General features: G+C 30.8%; 1 protein-coding gene across 3 annotated transcripts in view; it reads right to left on the minus strand.

The window, feature by feature from the left end:
- Positions 1–714: 714 nt before the first annotated feature.
- LOC114943302 (uncharacterized) overlaps positions 715–23,939 on the minus strand; it is a 57,413-nt gene continuing 34,188 nt past the window's right edge. For all 3 annotated transcript variants that reach the window (XM_029318890.2, XM_085481594.1, XM_085481595.1), the window contains 2 exons: positions 12,149–12,805; positions 715–1,518 (listed from right to left, as the gene is read on the minus strand). In XM_029318890.2, coding sequence (XP_029174723.2) covers positions 1,096–1,518; positions 12,149–12,805 — 1,080 coding nt within the window. In that variant the 3' untranslated portion in view covers positions 715–1,095. The remainder of the gene's footprint in view (positions 1,519–12,148; positions 12,806–23,939) is intronic.

Below are 23,939 nucleotides of genomic sequence, written 5' to 3' on the forward strand. Positions count from 1 at the left end.
GAAAATCCCCCACACGCCGCCGGACCTCCCTCAGGGTCTGGCTAACACGGTTTGGTGTTAAAGCAAATTTCCTCACTTTAAAAAAAACGTATTCGGATCTATAATTGGATGTAGCACAGACATGAACCAAATTTGGTTCTTTTATGGACATCGAAAGTGGAATGTGGCCATGTAGTTTCACACGACCGTAAAATGTACGTGACGCTAGTGCGCGACCTAGAAAAAGCGTCGTACAAAAAATGACGGCGTGGCGCCTCTTCCTTCTTTCTGGTACTATATTGCACAATAACGTGTACGTTTGTGTACGTTGGTAGAAAGCATCCATATAGCTTTAGCCAACTTTAAAACACTTTCAAAATGACGTCTAAGAAATTACGTCTATTTTTAGTCACTAACATATTAAACCGTAGATGACTAAAACTAGGCATTGTTATATCGTCTTCTGACATGACATTGCTACTTATTATTAGAAATAATATTACACAATGTAATATTGTTATCTTTATGGTTACAATATACTTTCTCGCGAATAATTTTTAACAATTATATATATATATATATATATATATATATATATATATGTATGTTAAAAAATATCAAAATATCAAATTATATTTAAAATTTTAGGTTTTCATCAAATTTATTATTTCAGTTACTTTGTTATATGTTATTGTTCTAAAAACAGTTACACAACAATAATATTCTTGCATTACATAATTCGTTTGATAACAAATAAAAATTTAATGAAAAATATTGATATAATAGAAATAGAAAAACCGTATTTGATAAAATATATACACAACAAATATTATTAATTTTTAATACAAAAGATATACAGAGAGAAAGTATATAAAAGTATACTCTTATTAATCCAAAATATAATATATAAAATTTATCACGCAAAACAGTACTGAGAGACGAATGCCTATGTGTATAATTATTAGTTAATGCTTACCGTGATTTTATAACAAAATATAATGCGGATTTTATGATAAAGATATTTAAATGCATAACAATACTAATGCGAAAACAGTATTAATGACATATTTACAATTATAATGTGTATACATATATTATATGAAATTATACTAATATTTACTCAAACTTTGTCCAATTATTTGGTGATTTAATAGCAGATGTGCTCAGAGTTAAACTGAATGTGTCCATCGTATCAATATTATTAATATTGTTATCTGGTACACTTCGATTACATACAGGAGTATTTTTTATAGATGGATTATCACTATTAGTTAAGCTAAATTTACTAAAATCTATACCGTACGCTTGTAATAAATCCATATCACCTATGTTATCGGAGGTCTTCGGTTTATCATTGTTTTTGTGCGATGATTGTTGAAAATAAGGATATAAAGGATTACTAAGACCTTCACTCATTTCGAGTAAATGTAATGATTGACTCATCTGTTTTGTGCTTGAAAATTCAGTAACCTTAGATAGAAGTGGATCAAAATCGTCATTACTATTCGTCGAATCTAAGCGTATTAAATCTGGAGAATCCTGTAAAAAAATACATATACCGATAATTAAAATTTAATAAGTTAATTAAAGTAAGTGAGAATAATATAATACTGCAAGTTTTAACTTGCAGTATAAAAATGCTTTCTTATTTAGTGCTCGTTTTCACATAATAAATACAGGTATGTAAATTTCATATATACAGGGTGAATTTAGTAAAAAGATCACCATGTTATTCTTGAAACCAGTTAAGGTGCTTTTTCATACGCAGCATGCTGCAACAGCAAATTAGTCACGTGATCAAAATTTATTAGAGGATATTTCTTTGTTCTCTTATTATTTCAAGGTTAAAATAATTTTTGCTTTTATATTCTCATAATAATCTATTTATTCTTAAAATCCATTATTCAACTAATATAATAATAATAATAATTAGAATCAACTAGTTGTGAGTTCTTTTGCTTTGCTGCCTTTGCTTTTCGTTCAATTGAACTTCACCAATAGCAACAAACTGTTGCGGCAGCATGCTGCACATAAAATGGTACCTTTAGAAATAGGGGAAGACATCCATTATCAAAATTGTAGGAGAAAAAGAAATACATATTTTGGTAATCTTGATAAATCCTAAGGTCCGCTTTTTATAATTTTTTTCTTAAATGAAAAGAAATACTTTGTAGTTACTCTATATAATACAAAAGTTATTATATATATAAGTTATAATATATATATATATATATATATATTATATTGATATCTCGAGAGCCGTCAACAATGTTCTTAATACACATACATAAGTCAGAATAAAATGAATCATTTTACTATTACAGCAAATCTTCAAAATGTTCGCCCAAGTTGATTCAGATATGCCAATCGTTAGCAGAAAGCTTGTTTCTAACTCCTGTAGGATCATTTCGCGAAAAATATTTTTTGTACAAACAAGGTTTCCACGAAGACTAACAGTATGTTTGGATCAACATTTTGAATACTTCCGGTAATAATAAAACGATTAGTTCCAAATTTTCAATCTAACTTATTTTGTTAATATCCTAAAAATGATTGAATTTTTGAAAGATATTCTAATACAAAAGTTATTAACCTCATTAGGTATATTTATTAATCCTATTAAATACTATCGAGAGTGACTACAAAATACCTCTTTTCATTAAAAAAAAAAAAAATTTTTTTTTGCAATGCCTGTTGCGAAAATTCGATTTTCGATTACAGTTTAGCGTGCGGAAAATGGCTTATTTCTCAACGATTCAATGTATGCCTTACTTTACCACACTAGTGTGAGAAAAGCATCTTTATTATTTACTTTACCGCACTAGTGCGGTAATGTGTTACTATGGTTACACTTTACCGCACTAGTGCGGAAAAAAATCATCTTTCTTCTCGATTGACATAACAAACTTGAACGTAATGAAATTCACGCGAGACAAAACGTCAATTTGTTATAACCTTCACTATTCAAAAAAGATTAAATGGATAAAAGAAACGAGTATTCAAGACCGTCCACGCCGTTAGAACTTATAGAAGCAGCTGAATCTGCCACGAAGACTTTATTACTGAAAAAATCAAGAGATAAGTACATGAGTAAAAACATCTCAAATCAAACTTTCGCGAGACATTACAAAAAATACTGTATGTGACATGTGCGGATACACATGAATACATCGCGCGTAAAGTTGCCGCATTCGCCTTAGCTTATGATACATTCACACTCGTACTCGTGTGAATGCATCATAAGCCTTCGGCTCATGCGGCAACTTCACGCGCAATGTAATTCGTTATTTTCCGCACTTGTCATATAAGATATTATTTCCGCACTAGTGCGGTAAAGTGTAACCATAGTAATCCACATTACCGCACTAGTGCGATAAAGTAAATCATAAAAATCCTTTTATTCTCGCACTAGTGTGGTAAAGTAAGGCATACATTGAATCGTTGAGAAATAAGCCATTTTCCGCACGCTAAACAACAATCGAAAATCGAACTTTCGCAACAGGCATTGCAAAAAATATCTTCTTTCTTCATGGTTAGTTGTGTTGATAGTTAGTTTTACCATTTCTCGATTGACATAACAAACTTCAACGTAACGAAATTCACGCGAGACAAAACGTCAATTCGTTATAACCTTCATTATTCAAGAAGGATAAAATGAATAAAAGAAATGAGTGTTTAAGACCGTTCACGCCGTTAGAATTTATAGAATTAGCTGAATCTGTCACGAAGATTTTATTACCAAAAAGATCGAGAGATAAGTATATGAGTAAAAACATGTTTTATATCAATAATTGTTTAAATCTCACATTTTATTTTGGTGATAAATAAATATAACAGTATATAACACTATTTCTTATTTGAATTTAATTTCAATTAATTCTTTAATCTCAAATCTGAGGCGAATGCGGCAACTTTACGCGCGATATAATTCGTTCTTTTCCACACTTGTCACATAAGATACTATTATTATTGATAAAAAGTGAACATTCAGGGTTATTTAAGGTTAACCAAAATGTGTAAGGACACATTTTGGTTTCTTGTCCTCAATTTTTATGACAGATGTCTTTCCCTATCTCTAATCATTTTTGAGAAAAACATGGTGAACTTTTTATCAGACACCCTGTATATGTACATAATGTTTCAAGATTTAACGATCTAACTTAAAATATGAAAATTCAAAAATTTTTAAAAATGTTTCTCTAGAAGTATGCCCATAACCACTTTATTCAAGAAATATTGATATTTAAATATTTTAAACATAAAATTTCAGAGAATTATAACAGATTAAAATAAATAAATTAATAGTGTCAATAATTAGTGGTAATAATTTGCATTATATTATTTTATTTTACTAGAAAATATAAAAATTCTACAATAATTATCAAAGCAATAATTCAAAATAATAATTTAAACACAGAATTTAGGATCTTTACCAGCAGACTAAAGGCATGATAATTCACAAAAACAAACAGAAATATTTTTCAGCGATATATAATGTTTTGTATGATTTTTTTTATAATATTGACATCTAGCATCAATACCAATTTTTTTAATTTTTAAGTCGGTAACATCTATATCTGATAAACATGTGCAATATACCAACAGATTGGCAACAAACTCATTGTCAGAGAAGTAGATATTTTGGCATTAGTTATGTTCTCATTAGATTGAGTTTCCACTGGATGCGTCACGCGTCTCATGTTATTACAATGAGATGTTTTGATTATTGATTGGTTAACTCGTTGGCGGGACAGATGACGCAACGAGTGACACATTCAGTGAAACTCAGCTTTAGACTTGTGATCTATTGATAGAACTTGCTCACAAAATGTGATTGATAACAAAAATTGAATAGGATTTGTACACGAGCATTCAAGTAAGATCTGCTATTTCTAGCCATTTCAATGTAATGTAAATTGATATTTTTCAATAAAAATTCTTGATATTAGATTTGATTTTAATGCATACTACGTACATACATACACATATATATAAGGAGGGGCAAAAGTTCTGGAACGGCAAAATATCTCAGAAAATATTGATTTAATAAAAAAATATTTCAAACACAAGGAGTAGGCTTAAAAAGAACTATTAGTTGATGATATTTGTTTTACCTTGGAATAATCTCGAAAAGCCCGGTCAAGGTTAACATAAAAATAGAAACCCTTATTTTTTATTACATATTCTTGTAAACTAAAATCGAGATATTTCCAAAATACTATAATAAAATATTTTTACATTAAGCACTTTTGAGTTATAATAAAATTATAATACTGCCGACAGTAGCGCTACCCAATTTTTACCCAATATATTTTTTGACACACATATCTTCCTCCCTCACACACAAACACAAGATATGTAAATCCGACTGAGAAACCTCCATGTGGTACATCTTTTTCTTAAGGAGAGAGGCTCAGTTGCGCACAGTATTTGGACACGTTGCTATTACCTACTGTGCTATTACACATAATATTACACACCATTTTTTCGCACAAGTTCTTTTAAGCACAGTTCTTTTACGTACATTTCTCTTGTGCATTGCTCTTGTTCATTATTAATAGATTTACAACCTTTCATACAATGTTATTTCACCTCGTTGAGTCACTACAGGTTTTCAGGATCCATATATATCAACCGATGCTTTCAGTCATTAACGAAGTCAATAATTGTGACGGTGCACGAAAGAAATGTGCACAAAAGAACTGTGTGCAAAAGAAATGTGCACAAAAGAACGGTGTGCACCTTTAAGTGTCTAATAGTACAATGAGCAAACGTATCCAATTGTATTGTGCGCAAGTAAAAGTTTCTCCACCTTAAGTAATGCTAATATCTATATGCTAATAGTGGTACCATAAATTCCAAGTTTTATAACTCGAAAAGTGCTTAATGAGAAATATTTTATTATAGTGTTATGGAGAAAAATTTTTCTCTCGCATTTATTTCCTTAAGGGGGGAACAGGGGATGTATGGAATTAAATCGCTTGTAGAGATTATTCTAATTTTAAATCTTGGCCGTGTCCAAGTAAAATTTAATGCCTTGTGCACAGGTTTTTAATCTTAACGAAAAAATTTAGTTTCGCGTTGGGATAACGCACTGTCATCCGCGATTTGGCTCTTTTATTGCCTGTTTGACACTCTCAATTTATATTTATATTTATATTACAGAGCCTTGTTAAATTCTCAAATAAATATCACCAAATAGTTTCTTTAAGCTCTACTCTTTTTGTTTGAAATATTTTTTTATTAAATCAATATTTTTTGAGAAATATTTTACCGTTCCAAAACTTTTGCCTCTCTCTGTATACAATGTATATAGGGTGTCTCAGTCCACCCGTATCAGCCGATTATATCAAAAACTGAGCGCGGCAGACAAAAATGTTTCAGACAAAAGTTGTAGGGCTTCAAGTAACGCATTATATAGCAATATCAGTATGACCTTGAAGAGTGTTGTCAAGGTCATATAAAAATGCCCTTGAAATTTTAACATGGAAGCACTACATTTTATTCTATATTCTTGTAGCTTATCTCGAGAGCTTTCCAAAACACTATAATTAAGTCTTTTTTTATTAAGTAGTTTTCGAGTTATGGAGCTTGAAAGTTACAGTACCGCCAACGTTAACATTACTCAAAGTCTACCGCGCGGAGGTTGCCCGGTCGGATTTACATTTCTTTTGTATGTGCGCGCACGTGTGCGTGTGTGTGTGTGTGTGTGTGTGTGTGTAAATGTATGGCTAAATGCTACATGTGATTAGGCCTTATGTTCGAAACGTTTACCGTTTTCTTCAATACAAGCACATATTCTTTTCTTGAAATTATTTGTTGCATAAAGAATTTTATCGGCATCTAAAGAACGAATAGCGTCGCGTATTCTACGAATCATATCCCGTTCCACTCCATCTCCTTTCTGTTCTTGTAAAAAGCACTGCTAGACAGCGCATGGCATAACAGTTAATCCGTAAGTAAAATTCATTTAAGCAAAAATATAAACAGGCTCTCCAGTGAAGAAAAATTATTTTCTCTTGCAGAGAAACTCGTAACGAAATTCTCATTAATCAGCTATGTCGTATTCAAACGCAGAAGCTTTGGATATGAAGCTTATTTTAGGTAAATGTGGTGGTATATTTAGAGCAGCTGCAAGATTGTGGCGAGAACGATACCCAGATCGTGTTCCTCACTCATACGTTTTTTCTCGCTTAAATAAACAAATTATTAATAAAGATATTATTAAACTAGATCACAATAAAGGTAGACAAATTCGACGCCCAGTTATAGAAGAAAAGACGCCAGAAATTCTTGCATCTGCTCAATTGCATCCCCACGATTCATTAGGGCATAAAGAAAGAGATTCTGGTATTAGTTGTGCCACAATCCAGCGGATTTTTTTTGAAAACAAGCTACATCCGTACAGGATGAGTCTTCACCAAGCATTGACAATTGTCGATTTTAGAAACAAACTTAAATTTTGCAATTGAATATGTCAACAATCACAAAACTTTCATCAAAAAATTTTATTTTCTGATAAATGCACATTTAAAAGTGTAGGATCTGTAAATACTTGGAACTGTCGTTATTAAGCACAAGAAAATCCCCATTGGGTCCGAGAAATTGATCATCAACATGTTTGGAAAATCAATGTTTGGTGTAGAATTATTGAAAAACATGTCGTTGGGCCATTTTTCTTTAAAGAGGACCTAAACGGTGTTCGATACATCAATTTCATTGAAAATAATCTTCCGCTCTTACTTGAAAATATTCCTCTACAATTAAACTAAGTTTAAACATGTTTTTCAGCAAGATGGATGCCCAGCGCATACATCTATAGTTGCTCGTCAACGATTGAACAATATGTTTCCAAACAAATGAATAGAAAAATAGGCCAGCACGATAACGGATCTCAGTGTTCTCGATTACTATTTGTGAGGAAGAGTAAAATATCTGGTATACTGCGAACGCCCTACGATAAGAGATAATATGATTCATAGAATACGCGACGCTATTCGTTCTTTAGATGCCGATGAAATTCTTTATGCAACAAATAATTTCAAGAAAAGAATACGTGCTTGTATTGAAGAAAACGATAAACATTTCGAACATAAGGCCTAATCACATGTAGCATTTAGCCACGCACGCACGCACATAAAAATAATGTAAATCCGACCGGGCAACCTCCGCGCAGTAGACCTTGAGTAATGCTAACGTCAATGGTACTGTAACTTTCAAGTTCCATAACTCGAAAATTACTTAAAGGGATGCCGGAATAGCGGCCGAAATCAGATAGGTTAGCACCACACATGTCTAAACATATGCACGTATACAACACATATGCGCGAAAATTTTCTACACCGTTTTCTTATTTATTAAGCTTCTAAACTTATATCTAAAAGTTTACTAATACTTCTTCATTCAATTTCTAGTCGAAACCTATCTTATTTTGGACGTACAAACAGCAGAACTTTTATATTAAACAATTATTTTTTCGACCTGATGACAGAAGTCAATAAAGAAATTTTAGTTTTAAAATTTTTTCTTGTTTTTAACATAAAATCGTAAGTTCCCACTTTGTTTCTGTACGTGTTTTAATTGTGGAAAAGCATTTATTATTTTATTAAATTAATAAAAAGATTTCGGTGCAAAAAAATCTATAATCATCCGATCGATAAAACAGGCATCCGGTATCTCCTTAATAAAAAGACTTAATTATAATGTTTTGAAAAGCTCTCGAGACAAGCTACAAGAATATAGAATGAAATATAGGTGCTTCCATTTAAAAATTTCAAGGTCATTTTTATATGACCTTAACAACTCTTCAAGGTTATACTGATATTGCTATGTAATGCGTTACTTGAAGCCCTACAACTTTTGTCTGAAACATTTTTGTCTGCTGCGCTCAGTTTTCGATATAATCGGCTGATACAGGTGGTCTGAGACACTCTGTATACATTTATTTATATATATATACATATATATATATATATATGTATATAATTTCGTTTATAAATTTTTTGCCATGTAACTTTAGATGTCAATATATTTTAAATAAAACGTTTGCGCGGGCATATACTTGGAATTAGTCGGCGTTCTCTTATAATTTTTGATATTTTTTACGTTAAAATTAAATACTTATTACGTTGAACTTATATAAGAAAGCAAACAGAAGATGTGATCTTGATTTTTATATATATGTTATTCAAGTTTTGAGTAATTTTTAAAAAAATTTAACAATTGCTAATCTAGATTTATTGATAAAAAATTATTTACTAAGAAAAACTAGTTAACAAATAAAATTGATAATGTAAACATGTGTTAATTACAACAGTGTGACAATTTAAGCTTTAGCGAACATGAATTCTATATTGTTTGCAATTTGCATATTTAAGTAAATATGTAACGTGTAGCAATTTTTATAAAATTGACGCCTAAAATAAATGCTGCTATAATTGTAATATTAACGCTAATCATCTTAGCAAAATTATTACAAAATACATTTTAGAGACTGATTTCATAATTATAAAAACCATTACACAGTACAAAATTATATAATTACCCAAGTAACAAAGTGACGTCAGAAGACGTCATTATGACGCCTATTTTAGTCATTTTTTAATCTATGACGTCAGCGATTAATAATGGACGTTTATAAGACGTCATTTTTTAGACCAAATAAAGACATTATTTTAAAGACGTCTTAAAGACGTCCTAATTTAGTTCCTTAATTTATCGCTGTGCGACGCACCACAATATCCTCTATCTCGCATGTAAGTTTTAGTCAGAGAAATATATAATTATATAGAGAATTATATAAAGCTGACAAACAGAGACTGTTAAGAGTAAAGTGTCATAAGTATATTCTTCTAATGTAAAGTGTACTCGGCAACAAAGAATGATTTTTTAACAAATAAATGTACATACATGTGCGTAAATTTATTTATTACTAAGGCATTTTTCTGTTGTCGAATATACTTTAAATTTTTATATTTTATATTATCGAATTCTTATTATGAGTTATAACTGATACTATGTGTATATTAATTGTTAAAATTGTAAAAATTTCATCAATTTAAGTCTTATATTCGTCATATTATGCCGTCAAAAGACGTCAAAATGACGTCAATAAGTCGTCAGAAAATGACGTCTCATGGATGTGACATTTCGACGTCATTTTTGGATTTCATTGGTCTTAGGACCTAACTGGGACGTCTCATTGGTCTTTTGTGACCAAAATTGGCCGTCATTATGACGTCATTGTGCTACTTGGGTATTATTTAAACATTGGATCTAAAATTAACATTTTTGAATCTAAAATTTCACAAAAAAATTTGAGATAGCATGCATTAAACATGCATGAAACATAACTTATGAATAATTATTTAGTAAGAGATATGCGTTTTGCATATCTTTTACTAAATTATCATCCTCTGTTAATAAAATATCATCCCCTCATTTTGAAAATTAAAAAATTTTTCTAAAGATAGAAACAATTTCATGGCAAATTTAACTGTGTATAATAATTATTTTTGAAAAAGACATTTTTGAGAAATTACATTCATAGTACATACAATTACATTCATAGTATTTATACTTTTATCTACTTATTATTTAATAAACTCTTCGTAATTTTTTTACAATAAAATTAAATAAAAAATAGTAGTCGAATAAATATTCAATATATTTAATTATTCAAATATTCTATAAATAATTACAATAATCCATAATAATAATATATTGTTGTATTATATTAATTTCAATCATATATCTTTAATTTAAGTATTTCAGAAACAATAAGAGAATGCCGCTTAATTACAAATGCTTGTACTCAGACATGAACCTTCTATAATATAAGTGTAAATTGAGGTAATCCTGTGCTGTTTTTGTGAAGATTTATCTAAATTTAAAGTTTTAAATTCATATTTTAAATTAAGGTGTTTAATTCTGAAACATTTTATATATACATCTAATTATTGGATGTTATAATTTAATAATTTCACTTTATATACTCATGTATGAATTACATCAATCAATATTTATTATAGCCAAAGCTAACATGGACAACATGGACAACATGACAACAGAAATAAATAAAAGAAACGAATTTTACAGAAATAGATTTACCGAGTATATTTTTGCAGCTTCTTAAAATGTTCGATAATTAAATTTTAAATTTTCTTGCTGGAGAAAACAAGATTTTATTATCTAATCATGTCCTTGTAATGTAATTCACCAAAAGGTAATTTAGGAATACTTTATAAAAATAACTTATAACTGGGATGCTCCGTATCAACCAGAACAGCTTTGCGACCAAAATCGAAGATGAGCTAAAAAATCCCTCTTTAGGCGGAAAAATTAATTTAATATATCTATTTTATAATAGACCATGTGGTATTCTAGAAGAATCCAATATGACGGCCTCAAAATGACTGTTTTATTTTCAAAAAACACAAACTAATTCATTAATCTGTTCTATGCAAAAAATTATATGATCTGAAAATTCTTTTATACTCTTAAAATGTATATTAATGTATCTGCTTTAAGAAGCTACTAAAAGTTAAAAAAAAACAACTCCAATATAACGACTGAAAAATTTCAAAAAGCAGCGTTTTTTTTCAGATTCTGTTATTGTTTTCTAGAGTTAATGAAGTAATTGCTCAATATTGATTAATTTGAAAAACAAAACAGTCATTTTGACGCCGCAATATTGGATTAACTTATAAATATTATTATAAAATAGATATATTAAACAATAATAATAATTAAGAAACGTCTGATAATAAATTAAATTAAACACAAAATTTTTTTAATATTTGATCAATTCTAGCTAATTAATTTATTTGATAAAAACACACCGTTTCAGATATATTAAAGTAATTTTTGGTCAAAGAGGAATTTTTTAGCTAATCCTCAATTTTGGTCGTAAAATTGTTCCGGTAGACACGGAATATCCCAACTGTAACTATTGATAACTATCTCAAAATCAATATTGGAATAATAAATATCATTTTTAATTCGTTTTCTAATATTTGCTTCTAGTAATTAGAAATAATTCGGCAAATCTAAAACATTCTAACAATAAGTATGTTATACTTTACAGAACAAACAATTATATATAAATTGATCGAAATATAGATTAATATATATTCGTAGATGTAAAAAAATAATTAACGATGTTGTTTACCTTAACATGTGCAGAGCAGGATGTAGTATTGAGTGGATGTGATAATGGATGAAATTGAGCGGGCATTAAAGGAGTTTTGGATTTAAAAAGTGGTGTTGTTTGCAAATAGATAGGCATAAATACTTTACTCGTGTCAAAAGGATCATCTTCATTTACTTCATGAAGAAAACTTGATGTTTTGAAAGATTCACTATCCCATGTATTTGCTATTGAATTACTATTTGTAAAACTATTTTTATAGTTAAACTTTTTATCGTTCGAAGAAAAATTTTCTTCCATCTTGAAATTCTCTTTTTTATGAATACATGATAAGTCAACAACAGGTTTTATTAAATCCTTATGTATATTTAATTCATGTAAAAATCGATTTCGTTCAATATTTAGATTATGTGATGCAGATGACGTAGATGAAAGTAATGTTTTATCTACTTCTTTTACAATTCCGTTTGTCTTTTCCAAAGTTAGTGAGTTAGAAGTTAACATTTTTGATTGATCGAACAAAGTATCTGAAGGAAGAGGATAAGGGGACGAATTTAAAATGGGCTTTTTCGATAAAATTTCAAATGGATTTGTAATGATAGTACTAGGTGAAGGATTGTGCCGTAAATGCCCACTCCATGCAGGTCTCAAGTTGTCTAAACTGCGTACTGGTTTCAACTGAAAGTGATGCATGACAAATTTTTACTTTCTTTTTTCAAAATTAATACAAATTATAAAACAACTAACAATAAATTCTACATTAATATATCAACACACAGTGAGAAGCAAAAGTTTCGGAAGAGCAAAATATTTTACAAAATATTTCACAAAATATCTCATTTCAGCGTTCCTCACCGATTTTAATGAGCCTTGAATATTATATATTGTAGAACATTAAAAAATATTAGACCTGTATTTTTTAGCGGCGTTTGCAATCAAATTGTGGAAAGGGGGGAAAATTTTTAATTTTTGTTAAATTTGACATTTTTAAAAAATTTGATTACGTTCTTTTTAATGAACATTAAAAACCATAACTTTTATTTGAAACATTTTTTTATATCTTTTACCGTTTCGACATATTAGCTCAGAAATAAAAAAAAAACGATTTTTTCAAGGGAATGTTTTACCCCCTAAACGTCGAGATACGCCACTAAAAAAATACGGATCTAATATTTTTCAATGCTCTACAACATATTCAAGACTCATTAAAATCGGTGGGGGACACTTCCGACCGTTCCTTTGTCAGAAAATATTGATTTAATAAAAAAATATTTCAAATAAAAAAGTAGGGCTTAAAAAAACTATTAGGTGATGAATTGTTTAATTTTTGGATGACTGTGAAAAGCCCCGTCAAGGTCAACATGAAAATCTTAAATAGAAATCCCTACTTTTTATTACATATTCTTGTAGCTGAAGTCGAGGCGTTTCTAAAACATTGTAACAAACCCCTGGCTCGACCAAACATCTCCACCGCAGCTGCACCCGGCGAATATCGGCAGCAAGCGCAATACGCCACATTTTATTACATGTAAGGCTGCGTTCAAAAACGTCCCCCGAGTGCATTCCCTCTCTTTCTATATCACTTCTATGTCTGTGGAGGACGTTTTCGAACGCAGCCTAAATAAAACGAACGGTCGTCACCGTCGTTCCGAACAACGCGCGGGCAACCGACCGTCCCTAAGCCGCGCCACGCGACGAAACTTCCGAAATCTCACGAGCGCGCCCAAAAGTTCCCGAGAACACAACCGCCCGACCCCAGGGACGTTTAAGGAAAAAAAATCTTGCGAACAGACACTCCGATTCCCGACCTGCTCCCAGAAGCATTCTCAAAGAATCTATTCCTGTGAAGTTGGCGTATCATTTTGCGGAAACTCATTATATTTTGGGAGTTCTGACTTCCTTTTTAATAGTACTAGAGTTCCTAATAAGTTAAAACACATAGTTCTGCTCGTTAAAGCGAAAAAATCGCTTAGTGCAAAGTGAGACGCCAACTTCACGCAGCGTCTCACTTTGTCCTACGACATTTTCCGTATCAGAAATTATCAGAAATGAAAAGATCTATAGTTCTATATGAGTTTTAAAAAGAGTTCTACCTTCTAAAACCAAAAAATATTAATTCAACCAAAATTAAGATAATCGGATAGCTATATCTATAAGTGTCGAAGGGAGACGCCAATCGATTTTTAATAGTTCTGCTTATTCTAAAGCAGTTCTGGCACAGTTCTGGGCATGTGTATTGAGTTTCCAAAGAGTTCTGATAATTAAAACACTTAAAAATTATTTTAATTAATTATGTAACCCGAAAAACGTCTATTTTCGATTCTAAAGGTGAGACGCCAGTCGATTTTTAACAGTTCTGCTTATTCTAAAGCAGTTCTCGTATAGTTCTGGGCATGTGCATTGAGTTTCCAAAGAGTTCTGATAATTAAAACACTTAAAAATTATTTTAATTAATTATTTAACCCGAAAAACGCCTATTTTTAACTCTAAATGTAAGGCGCCAGTAGATTTTCGAGAGTTCTGTTTTTTCGAAAACAGTTTTGGTATAATATTTGACATGCGCATTGAGTTTCCTGAGAGTTCTGATCAATAGAACACTCCAAAACTATTTTAATTAATTATTTGACCTGATAAACGCTTGTTTTTGACTCGAACAATGAAAAAAATATTTATGTAAAATTACATAATCATTCTAGGTCTTAACTCTCGGTCAAATGGAAAGCTTGTAACAAATTGGTACAGGAAGAACACGTGTTCGAACAGATATATAAATTTCTTTTCCAATCACCCTTTTAAATATAAAATTAACACAATTTTTAATAGAACGCACCGAAACTATTTTAATTATTTGACCTGATATAAGGTAGTGAAATGAAAGGAGATTTCTCAACAATATTTCGCTCATTACTCGATTCATTCATGATTCTGTGTTTCAAAAAATTAATCCTTTTATTAACCTAACGATCAATTACATGTTTAGGAAAGCAGTTATTAAATAAAATCTGTTTCACGATATTAATATTCTCGTCGTAAAACTGGTCATTAGATAAGAGAATCGCAAAATCTACAACATTAAAAATTGTGTTCATTTTATATTTAAAAGGGTGATTGGAAAAGAAATTCATATATCTGTTCGAACACGTGTTCTTCCTGTACCAATTTGTTACAAGCTTTCCATTTGACCGAGAGTTAAGACCTAGAATGATCATGTAATTTTACATAAATATTTTTTTCATCGTTCGAGTCAAAAACAAGCGTTTATCAGGTCAAATAATTAATTAAAATAGTTTTGGAGTGTTCTATTGATCAGAACTCTCAGGAAACTCAATGCGCATGTCAAATATTATACGAGAACTGTTTTCGAAAAAACAGAACTCTCGAAAATCTACTGGCGTCTTACATTTAGAGTTAAAAATAGGCGTTTTTCGGGTTAAATAATTAATTAAAATAATTTTTAAGTGTTTTAATTATCAGAACTCTTTGGAAACTCAATACACATGCCCAGAACTGTGCCAGAACTGCTTTAGAATAAGCAGAACTATTAAAAATCGATTGGCGTCTCCCTTCGACGTTTATAGATATAGCTATCCGATTATCTTAATTTTGGTTGAATTAATATTTTTTGCTTTTAGAAGGTAGAACTCTTCTTAGAACTCATATAGAACTATAGATCTTTTCATTTCTGATAATTTCTGATACGGAAAATGTCGTAGGACAAAGTGAGACGCTGCGTGAAGTTGGCGTCTCACTTTGCACTAAGCGATTTTTTCGCTTTAACGAGCAGAACTATGTGTTTAACCTATTAGGAACTCTAGAACTATTAAAAAGGAAGTCAGAACTCTCAAAATATAATGAGTTTCCGCAAAATGATACGCCAACTTCACACGAATAAACCGCGAATAATCATTCTTTTCTTTTTCATTTGTAAGTAACTAACAATAAGAGCAATCATACTTGAATAAAACTGTTATTTTTTTCTGAACGAGTGCGTTTTTTGTGTTTCACGACTCTTTCCTTGAACCCTGATCCCGACCGAGCGAATTCGGCCGTACCAAAGAAACGGTACGTTACAATATTAATAAAATATTTTTCCATTAAGCATTTTTCGAGTTATAAGACTTGAAAGTTATAGTATCGCCGATATTAGCATTACCCAATTTTTACCCAAATTATTTTGTGATACTCATATACTCTCACACGTTTATATGTGTATACAGCTGAGCAGGTTTAGATCAAAAGATCTTATATTTAAGATCGTCTTAAGTCTGGTCGGAGGCAGACTTAAGATCCTGTTCAACCAATCAAATGGCTTCATGACGTCTTAAACTCGGACTTAAGACAATCTTAAATGTAGGATCAGACTATGAATACCGGCCCTTGAATAATGCTAATGTTAGCGATACTATTTTCAAGTCTTATAACTCGAGAAGCGCGTGAAAAAATATTTTATGCAACCGGCGCGCGAAAAGTCGCCCTTTACACACATAATGGGATTTTAGAAAGGGCTCTCTTTCCACGCATCGGTCACACAAAATATCGTAGCCAACATGTGCGGGTAATAAATCGGCCGATCGTGCGAATTGTCACACTCGGCTTTGCCTCGTGCGCCAAACTTCCGCACTCTCGGCCGATTTACGATCCCTCGCACTTGTTAACTAATATACTAATTATTAGTGTTTTGGAAACGTCTTGACATCAGCTACAAAAAAATGTAATAAAAAACAAATTTTTATTTAAGATGTTCATGTTAACCTTGATCGGGCTTTTGAAGGTCATCCCAGGATCAAACAGATATCATCACCTAATAGTTTTTTAAGCTCTACTTTTTTTATTTAAAATATTTTTTTATTAAATCAATATTTTCTGAGATATTTTGCTGTTCCGGAACTTTTGCCCCTTACTGTATATGTATATATCGATAAGTTACCCTTTGATATATACAGGTAATATCCTGTATACATCGATAAGTATATGTATACTTATCGATATATACAGGGTGTCTTACAACGTGATGTTCACACTGAAACTATGTATTCTTGCTGTTATTCTAAGTCAAAAAGTCTTAATACACATATGCCCTTAAGTCAATTATTTTATAGTTGCAATAAAAAAACAAAAATGCATAAAATAAGTATTTTTATTAAAAATACTATTTGTGCAACCGGCGCGCGAAAAGTCGCCCTTTACGCACATGATGGGATTTTAGGAAAGGCTCCCTTTCCACGCACCGGTCACACAAAATATCATAGCCAACATGTGCGGGTCATAAATCGGCCGATCATGCGGATTGTCACACTCGGCTTCTCCTCGTGCGCCAAACTTCCGCACTCTCAGCCGATTTACGATCCCCCACACTTGTTAAGCTTAATATACTATTATTAAACGATAATATTAAATAATAATACTACTTTATAAACGGTGCGATAAAGTAAGTCATAAAGGTGCTTTTCTCGCACTTGTGCAGTAAAGTAAGTCATACATTAAATCGTTGAAAAATAAGCCGCTTTCCGCATGCTAAACAGTAATAAAAAATCGAACTTTCGTGACTGGCATTATAAAAAACAATTACCTGCGTTGTCATAGTAAAAAAATAAATAATAAATTAATGTGTAAATAATAATTACAAATTATAAATAAATAAGTAAATAATTATTTTTGCATTTTTTCGCCATAACTTTCAAACAATCGACTGTAGGGCATATGTGTATTAAGACTTTTTGACTTAGAATGATACCAAAAATACATAGTTTTAGTGTAAACATCACACTACGGGACACCCTGTATATACAGGATGTCCCAAAACATTCTTGACAGTAAATTGAACAGAAAAGTCTTATACCATTTTGCGATATTCTCAATAATTATTTAGTTATTAATTAAAATATCTGAGCAATTGAGCAGATGGAAAGCGATAAGCCAGAATCAGTAGGCATATAAAATGGCTCATTTGTTTACGTCGCTTAATAACTAAAGTATCATTTTAATTTCTGGCGCAGCGACATTGCTCGTTGCTCGCTAATTCCGCTTCTCGATCAGATAATGCTTTTGTTACTACGAAACGTAAACAAGTAAGTCTTCTTACATGCCCACCGATTCCGGCCTACCGCTTTTCACTCGTTTATTCGCTGACATATTTTAAGGCTTCTAGGCTCTCGCCAACCATGTTACAATTGTGACGTCAGAGGCGAGAAAATGTACACTAAAAATTCTTAGCTGCCATTTCTAAAGATATTTCAATGAAACAGCACTTCAGATGGCTTTTACATACTCTTAAAATACCTTGAAAACTAGCCTTTTCCCTTTATAATCGATCTTTCTGGTCCTTGCACATGCGCAGTTATTCCGCATGATGAAGTCTGATATCACGATCATTTTACGGTTGTTGATTGACTGTCAAAGAAAAAGTACAGTTTTCGAGGTATTTTAAAAGTGTGCTAAAGCCATCTGAATATTGCATCGGAATATCTTTTCACTAAAAAATGGCATCTAAGAATTTTTAACGTGTGCTTTCTCGCTTCTGACGTCACAATCCAACATGGCTGTGGCAAGAACCCAGGAATCTTAATAACGCAAAAATTATTGCGAATTTAGCAAAATAATATGAGATCTTTTTGTTCATCTCGATGCGTTCCTTCACCTCACGAGCGTTGTCAAGGTGCTCTAGACATCCTGTATATATACATACTTATCAATCTTTAATATATGATACATATTAAATACATAATTATAAACCTACTTATTCATTATTACCAACCAGCACAAATAATAAAAGTGCAGCATTCCATGCTGAGCGGTCTATCTATTTTCGTTAATATGGATAAAGGATTTCACCAAAGAATAGACGAGTATAGAAGTACGAATCCCGCATATTAAGCAGTACATGAAAATTAATTTCATGCCAGACCGTTGGCTACATTCAAAAATTGTAAGCTTGACGAAGCGCTCGTATCCCAGCATTTAAGAAAGAGACAAATAGTGTACCCCAACTTAAGTGTGAGAGAGCACCAGACCTTCATCAGTGGCTGGGGTACTTACGCAAATACTCCTGCTCCGGTGATGTCCGGCTATAGAGAACCGTGCTTCTATACTCATCTATATTCTTTGATCCCGCACAGTCCTTGTGAAAATTGGCTCGTTTTTTCATATATTGTAGTTTATGATCAGCTGAACAAAAGATGTAATAGCTTTAAAATTAAATAATGGACAATTATTGAGTTATAGCTAGTCAAACAACTGACAAAGCCCAAATTTTTCGTGTTTGATTAGCCGTAAATCAGTGCCTATCTGTTATTTAGTTTTAAAATTACATTTTTTATTCAGCAGATCATAAGCTACAATATACGAGAAAATCAGCTGATTTTACCAAGATTTTATATGGAATTTATGTGGATTTTATATAGAATTAGTGCAGGGTTTTTGAATCTTACATGAAATTAAATCCCGATAGAATCAGCTGATTTTCTCACATGTTGTAGTTTATAATCTGCTGAACAAAAAATGTCATAAGTTTAAAGCTAATTAATAAATAATTACTGATTTATTAGCTAGTCAAAACATGAGAAACTCGGGCTTTGCGAATTGTTTGATTGGCTATAGCTTCATAACTGTTCATTATTTAGCTTTGAGGCTATTACATTTTATGTCCAGTAAATTATAAGCTACAACATATGAAAAAAAACCAGTCAATTCCACCGAAATCTAATCTCCATAAGGATTATGTGGGATCTTTTAAGGAGCGTGTGATAAAAAACAATAGTGACATAAGTGACGACGCATCATATCAACCTTTAATGTTGTTTGGTTGTCAATCTATTAAGTACATCAAATATATTGAATGTTTGATAAAGTTTATTTAACTTTATTTTAGATGTAAACAGTTTTTTATATGTTCTCATATTTATGTTTAGAAAACTTTTGGAAAACATTTTTTAAATTAAAATATTTTTTTAATTATCTTTTTTAAATTAAATCTTGGATATTAAAAAAAATTGAATTTTCCTCATTAGATTTTCATAAATTTGTTTAAACACTAATTTAAAATAATATTTCATCTATATTCTATTAGAACCTAAGATGTCAATTAGCATATTAAACAGTATAAATGTTCGTATTTTATAGATATAGATATATTACCTTATACAATCATTTTCTATGCTGTGGATATTATCCCTTTGTTACTATATATGTGCCACATGGGTTATATGTGCTCTAACAACCTTTTCAAATATTTTATATTTATGTAAATTATAAAAAAGGGATTTATAGGAAGGGAATTATAAATTAGGGAAATACATATTTTTTAAGGTATATGTTAAGTTTCTTTTACACGTAATTGATATCAAATAATGAATATAATCTATAAGATCAAATAAGAAAAACATGGAATTTCAAACAAAATACATATACAAATAAGAAATTAGAGGAAAAAAATAATAAATATTATAAGAACAACAGAACAAAAAATAAATTTGTAATAGAAACAAAATATAAATAAAAGAAATATCTTAAAAAAAACATCTGAAAACAAAACAATTATCATAAAAAAAATTAAGTTAATTGTGTGATTTGTTTCCATTGTTATTATTTACCTTTTGGCAAGATGTTGAGTAATTTTAATAATGAGCAAATGAATACGCGTACATTTTAAAATAAAGCTTTGTATTGCAAAACAATGTGAAAACAACCTAAAAATAATGTTCACGCATTTTTTTAATGAATTCTCAAACAGCGCAAAAAAAGTCAAAACACATTTTAAAAACTAAAAACCTAGATGTCTTTAAGTCGTTTCTTAAATATCTTGTAAAGATATTTAAGAATACTGTTATCTGAATTATCTTATAGAAAACAATAAAAATTGCTACAAAAATACAATTGCTATGAAAGCAGATGAGCAAGCTGATTAATGGCACGTCTGCACAAAATGCTGATATTATATTAAATCAATATTAAGCTGATTTCTGGATTATAAAAAAAAAATTTTGAGAACTATAAAATATTTGATCCTCAATTATATCTAAAATAATTAATCCGATAATTTATCACAGAAGATTAAAATTTTTCGTAATAGCTGAGTTTTTGCTCATTTAAAGAAGATATTTTGCCATAAAGTACGTTCCTTAAAACTTCCAAATACATAAGTATAAAAATCTGTTTAATTTAAATTGAAGTTACAAAGGTAGTTTTATCAACAACTGTATATATGCGCGTTTAAATCATTTGAAATGTTTTTAATACCTTGACAATCAAACAATATAGAGAGAAAGACTTGATATGATGCACTATTATTTACGTATATCATTGACTACTACTTCCCATCACAACTTATTCAATGTCGACGGAAAAGATGATCCACTTCGCATAAAATTCCTGTTATATTTAAATGATACAAAAATGATGCACAGAATATAAAACTAATATTTGTAACTATTTTTTATATATTTTCTATATACAAAACGTGCCACTAGAAACAGGAAATACTATGTTTTACAGTAAGTTAATCGGTAGCGTCCGATTGATCACGTTAATATTGACCACAGCCAACCATGGGGGCCGATGTCTAGAATTCTTCGTTACATTAACCAATGGGATGGCTCTGTGGTCAATATTGATGTGGTTAAACGGATCCCATTCGAACAAAACAAAGTTAATAACATTTTATTTATAGTAAATGTCAACAGGATGTAAAAACTGCAGTGCAATTGTGCAAATATATTATATATACAGGGTGTTCCAAAGCACCTTTGCCAATGTGTGAAAAGTCAGAACGGATCGAGATGAACAAAAGAGTCCCATAGCATTTTGCTCAATTCGCAATAGTTATTTCGTTATTAGTTAAAATATCTGAGCGAATAAGTGGTAGGCCGAAATCGGAAATGAATCATGATTACACAGTACAGTACCGGACATAATATTTCCCGATCGGACACAGTCCCAATTAGGACATAGGCTTGTAACTTCGTATGTTGCAAACCTATATGGAAATGTGCAATTATAAACCTCGTTATTAAGAACTAAAAGCACAATATAGGTACACCCAATTTTGAAAGTGTGTGTGCGTGCGTGCGTGCGTGCGCGTGTGTGTGTGTGTGTGCGTGTGCGTGCGCGTGTGCGTGTGTGTGTGTGTGCGTGCGTGTGCGTCTAATCAGAACTGTGTTTTAACGCAACTGTATCCAATCGGGGATTGTGTCCGATCGGACACAGTATTTTCCATTTATCAACATAAGTCGACACAAGCATTATTCTATCTTTATTCTCATAGAATGTAGAACAAAAAATAACGCTTGTTTCGATTTGTGTTTATAATAGAAAGCACTTACTGTGTCCAATCGAGACTGTGTACGATTGGGAAATATCGTCGTGTCCGATTAATACTGTGAGCAATCGAGACAATTTCGGTAAGCATGTAAGATGACTTATTTTTTTACATCTTTTAGTAACAGAAGCATCATTTGAATGAGAAATGGAATCATGCAGCGAGTGGAGAGTAATTTCACCGTGCTGAAAAATATGATGATGCTTTTGTAGCTAAGAAATGTAAACAAATAAACCATCTTACATGTCTATCAATTCTGGCCTACATTTTCCACGAATTAATTTCCTCAGATATTTCAATTAATAACGCAATATTATTATGAATTTAGCAAAATGGTATGAGATTTTTTCGCTCATCTCGATCCATCCTGCCTCCTCACAAGCGTCGTCACGGATGCTTTGGGATACCCTGTATTTGAATATATACAGGATATCCGATTATAATTGACTACTCCCAAAAACTTTTATTTTTGATTGTACAACACAATGTTTCAAATAGAAATTGTTTGATTTGAAAGGGGGACAGAAGATAGCATTATTGACTTTTTTAAAGGCATTTTTCAAAATAATTTAAAGATCATTTGTTTTTAAATAAAATCACATTTTTTATAATAAATCGATTCCTTATAGTTTTCGATAATAAAAAGTTGAAGTAAGATGACAAAAAAAATTTATAATTTACGAGATATTTTATACTTGACATAATTTTACACCAAGCTATCGATCGAGCCTATTAAGAACTCGATTGATCGAACCATTATATTAGACAATATTAAGAATATTTAGTTAGTTCTCGAAATAAATACATAATATATATCCATCTCGGCTAATAGAGCCAAACGCGATGTTATTGCAAAAATTAAGAAACTTAGGAATTTGTATCTTATAGTCAGGGTTGGGAAGTAACGAGTTACTTGTAACGAAGTTACAGTTACAGTTACTTTTTTTCGGTAACTATAACTTAACTTCGTTACTTTTCTCCATCTGTAACTGTAACTGTAACTTAGTTACATTTTTTTAGTAACTAGTAACTATTTTAATAGTTACTTTATTAGTTACTTTTTTTGGAAACATGCGCTAAAAGTATTGTTTAAGTATGGTAGCCGTTATATTATTAAATTAAATTTTGATAACAGTAGCATATGGATCTTCATATGATTTAATCTTTTATCTAAAATTTTCATTTTGTGTACATAAAATAATATAACACATAATTAAGATCGACCAATCACAGTCAAATATTTAAAAAAATTCTTAAAGGTAATAATTGATCGATTTGCTTGCGACTTTGCGATTACTATTTAGTAACTTACTATAACTATTTTTACTGTTGTATAAAGGTCATTCATACATTGATGTTAATTGCAAAGTCGCAAGCAAATCGATCAATATTACATTCAAGAATTTTTTTAAATACTTGACTGTAATTGTGCATAAAATGTAAGCTCCTTATATTTAAAACAATGTATAATTATTTTTAAAAAGTAACTGAAAAGTAACG

This window comes from Nylanderia fulva, unplaced genomic scaffold (genome assembly GCF_048542155.1).
Source record: "Nylanderia fulva isolate GAGA-0341 unplaced genomic scaffold, ASM4854215v1 Scaffold183, whole genome shotgun sequence".
NCBI lineage: Eukaryota > Metazoa > Arthropoda > Insecta > Hymenoptera > Formicidae > Nylanderia > Nylanderia fulva.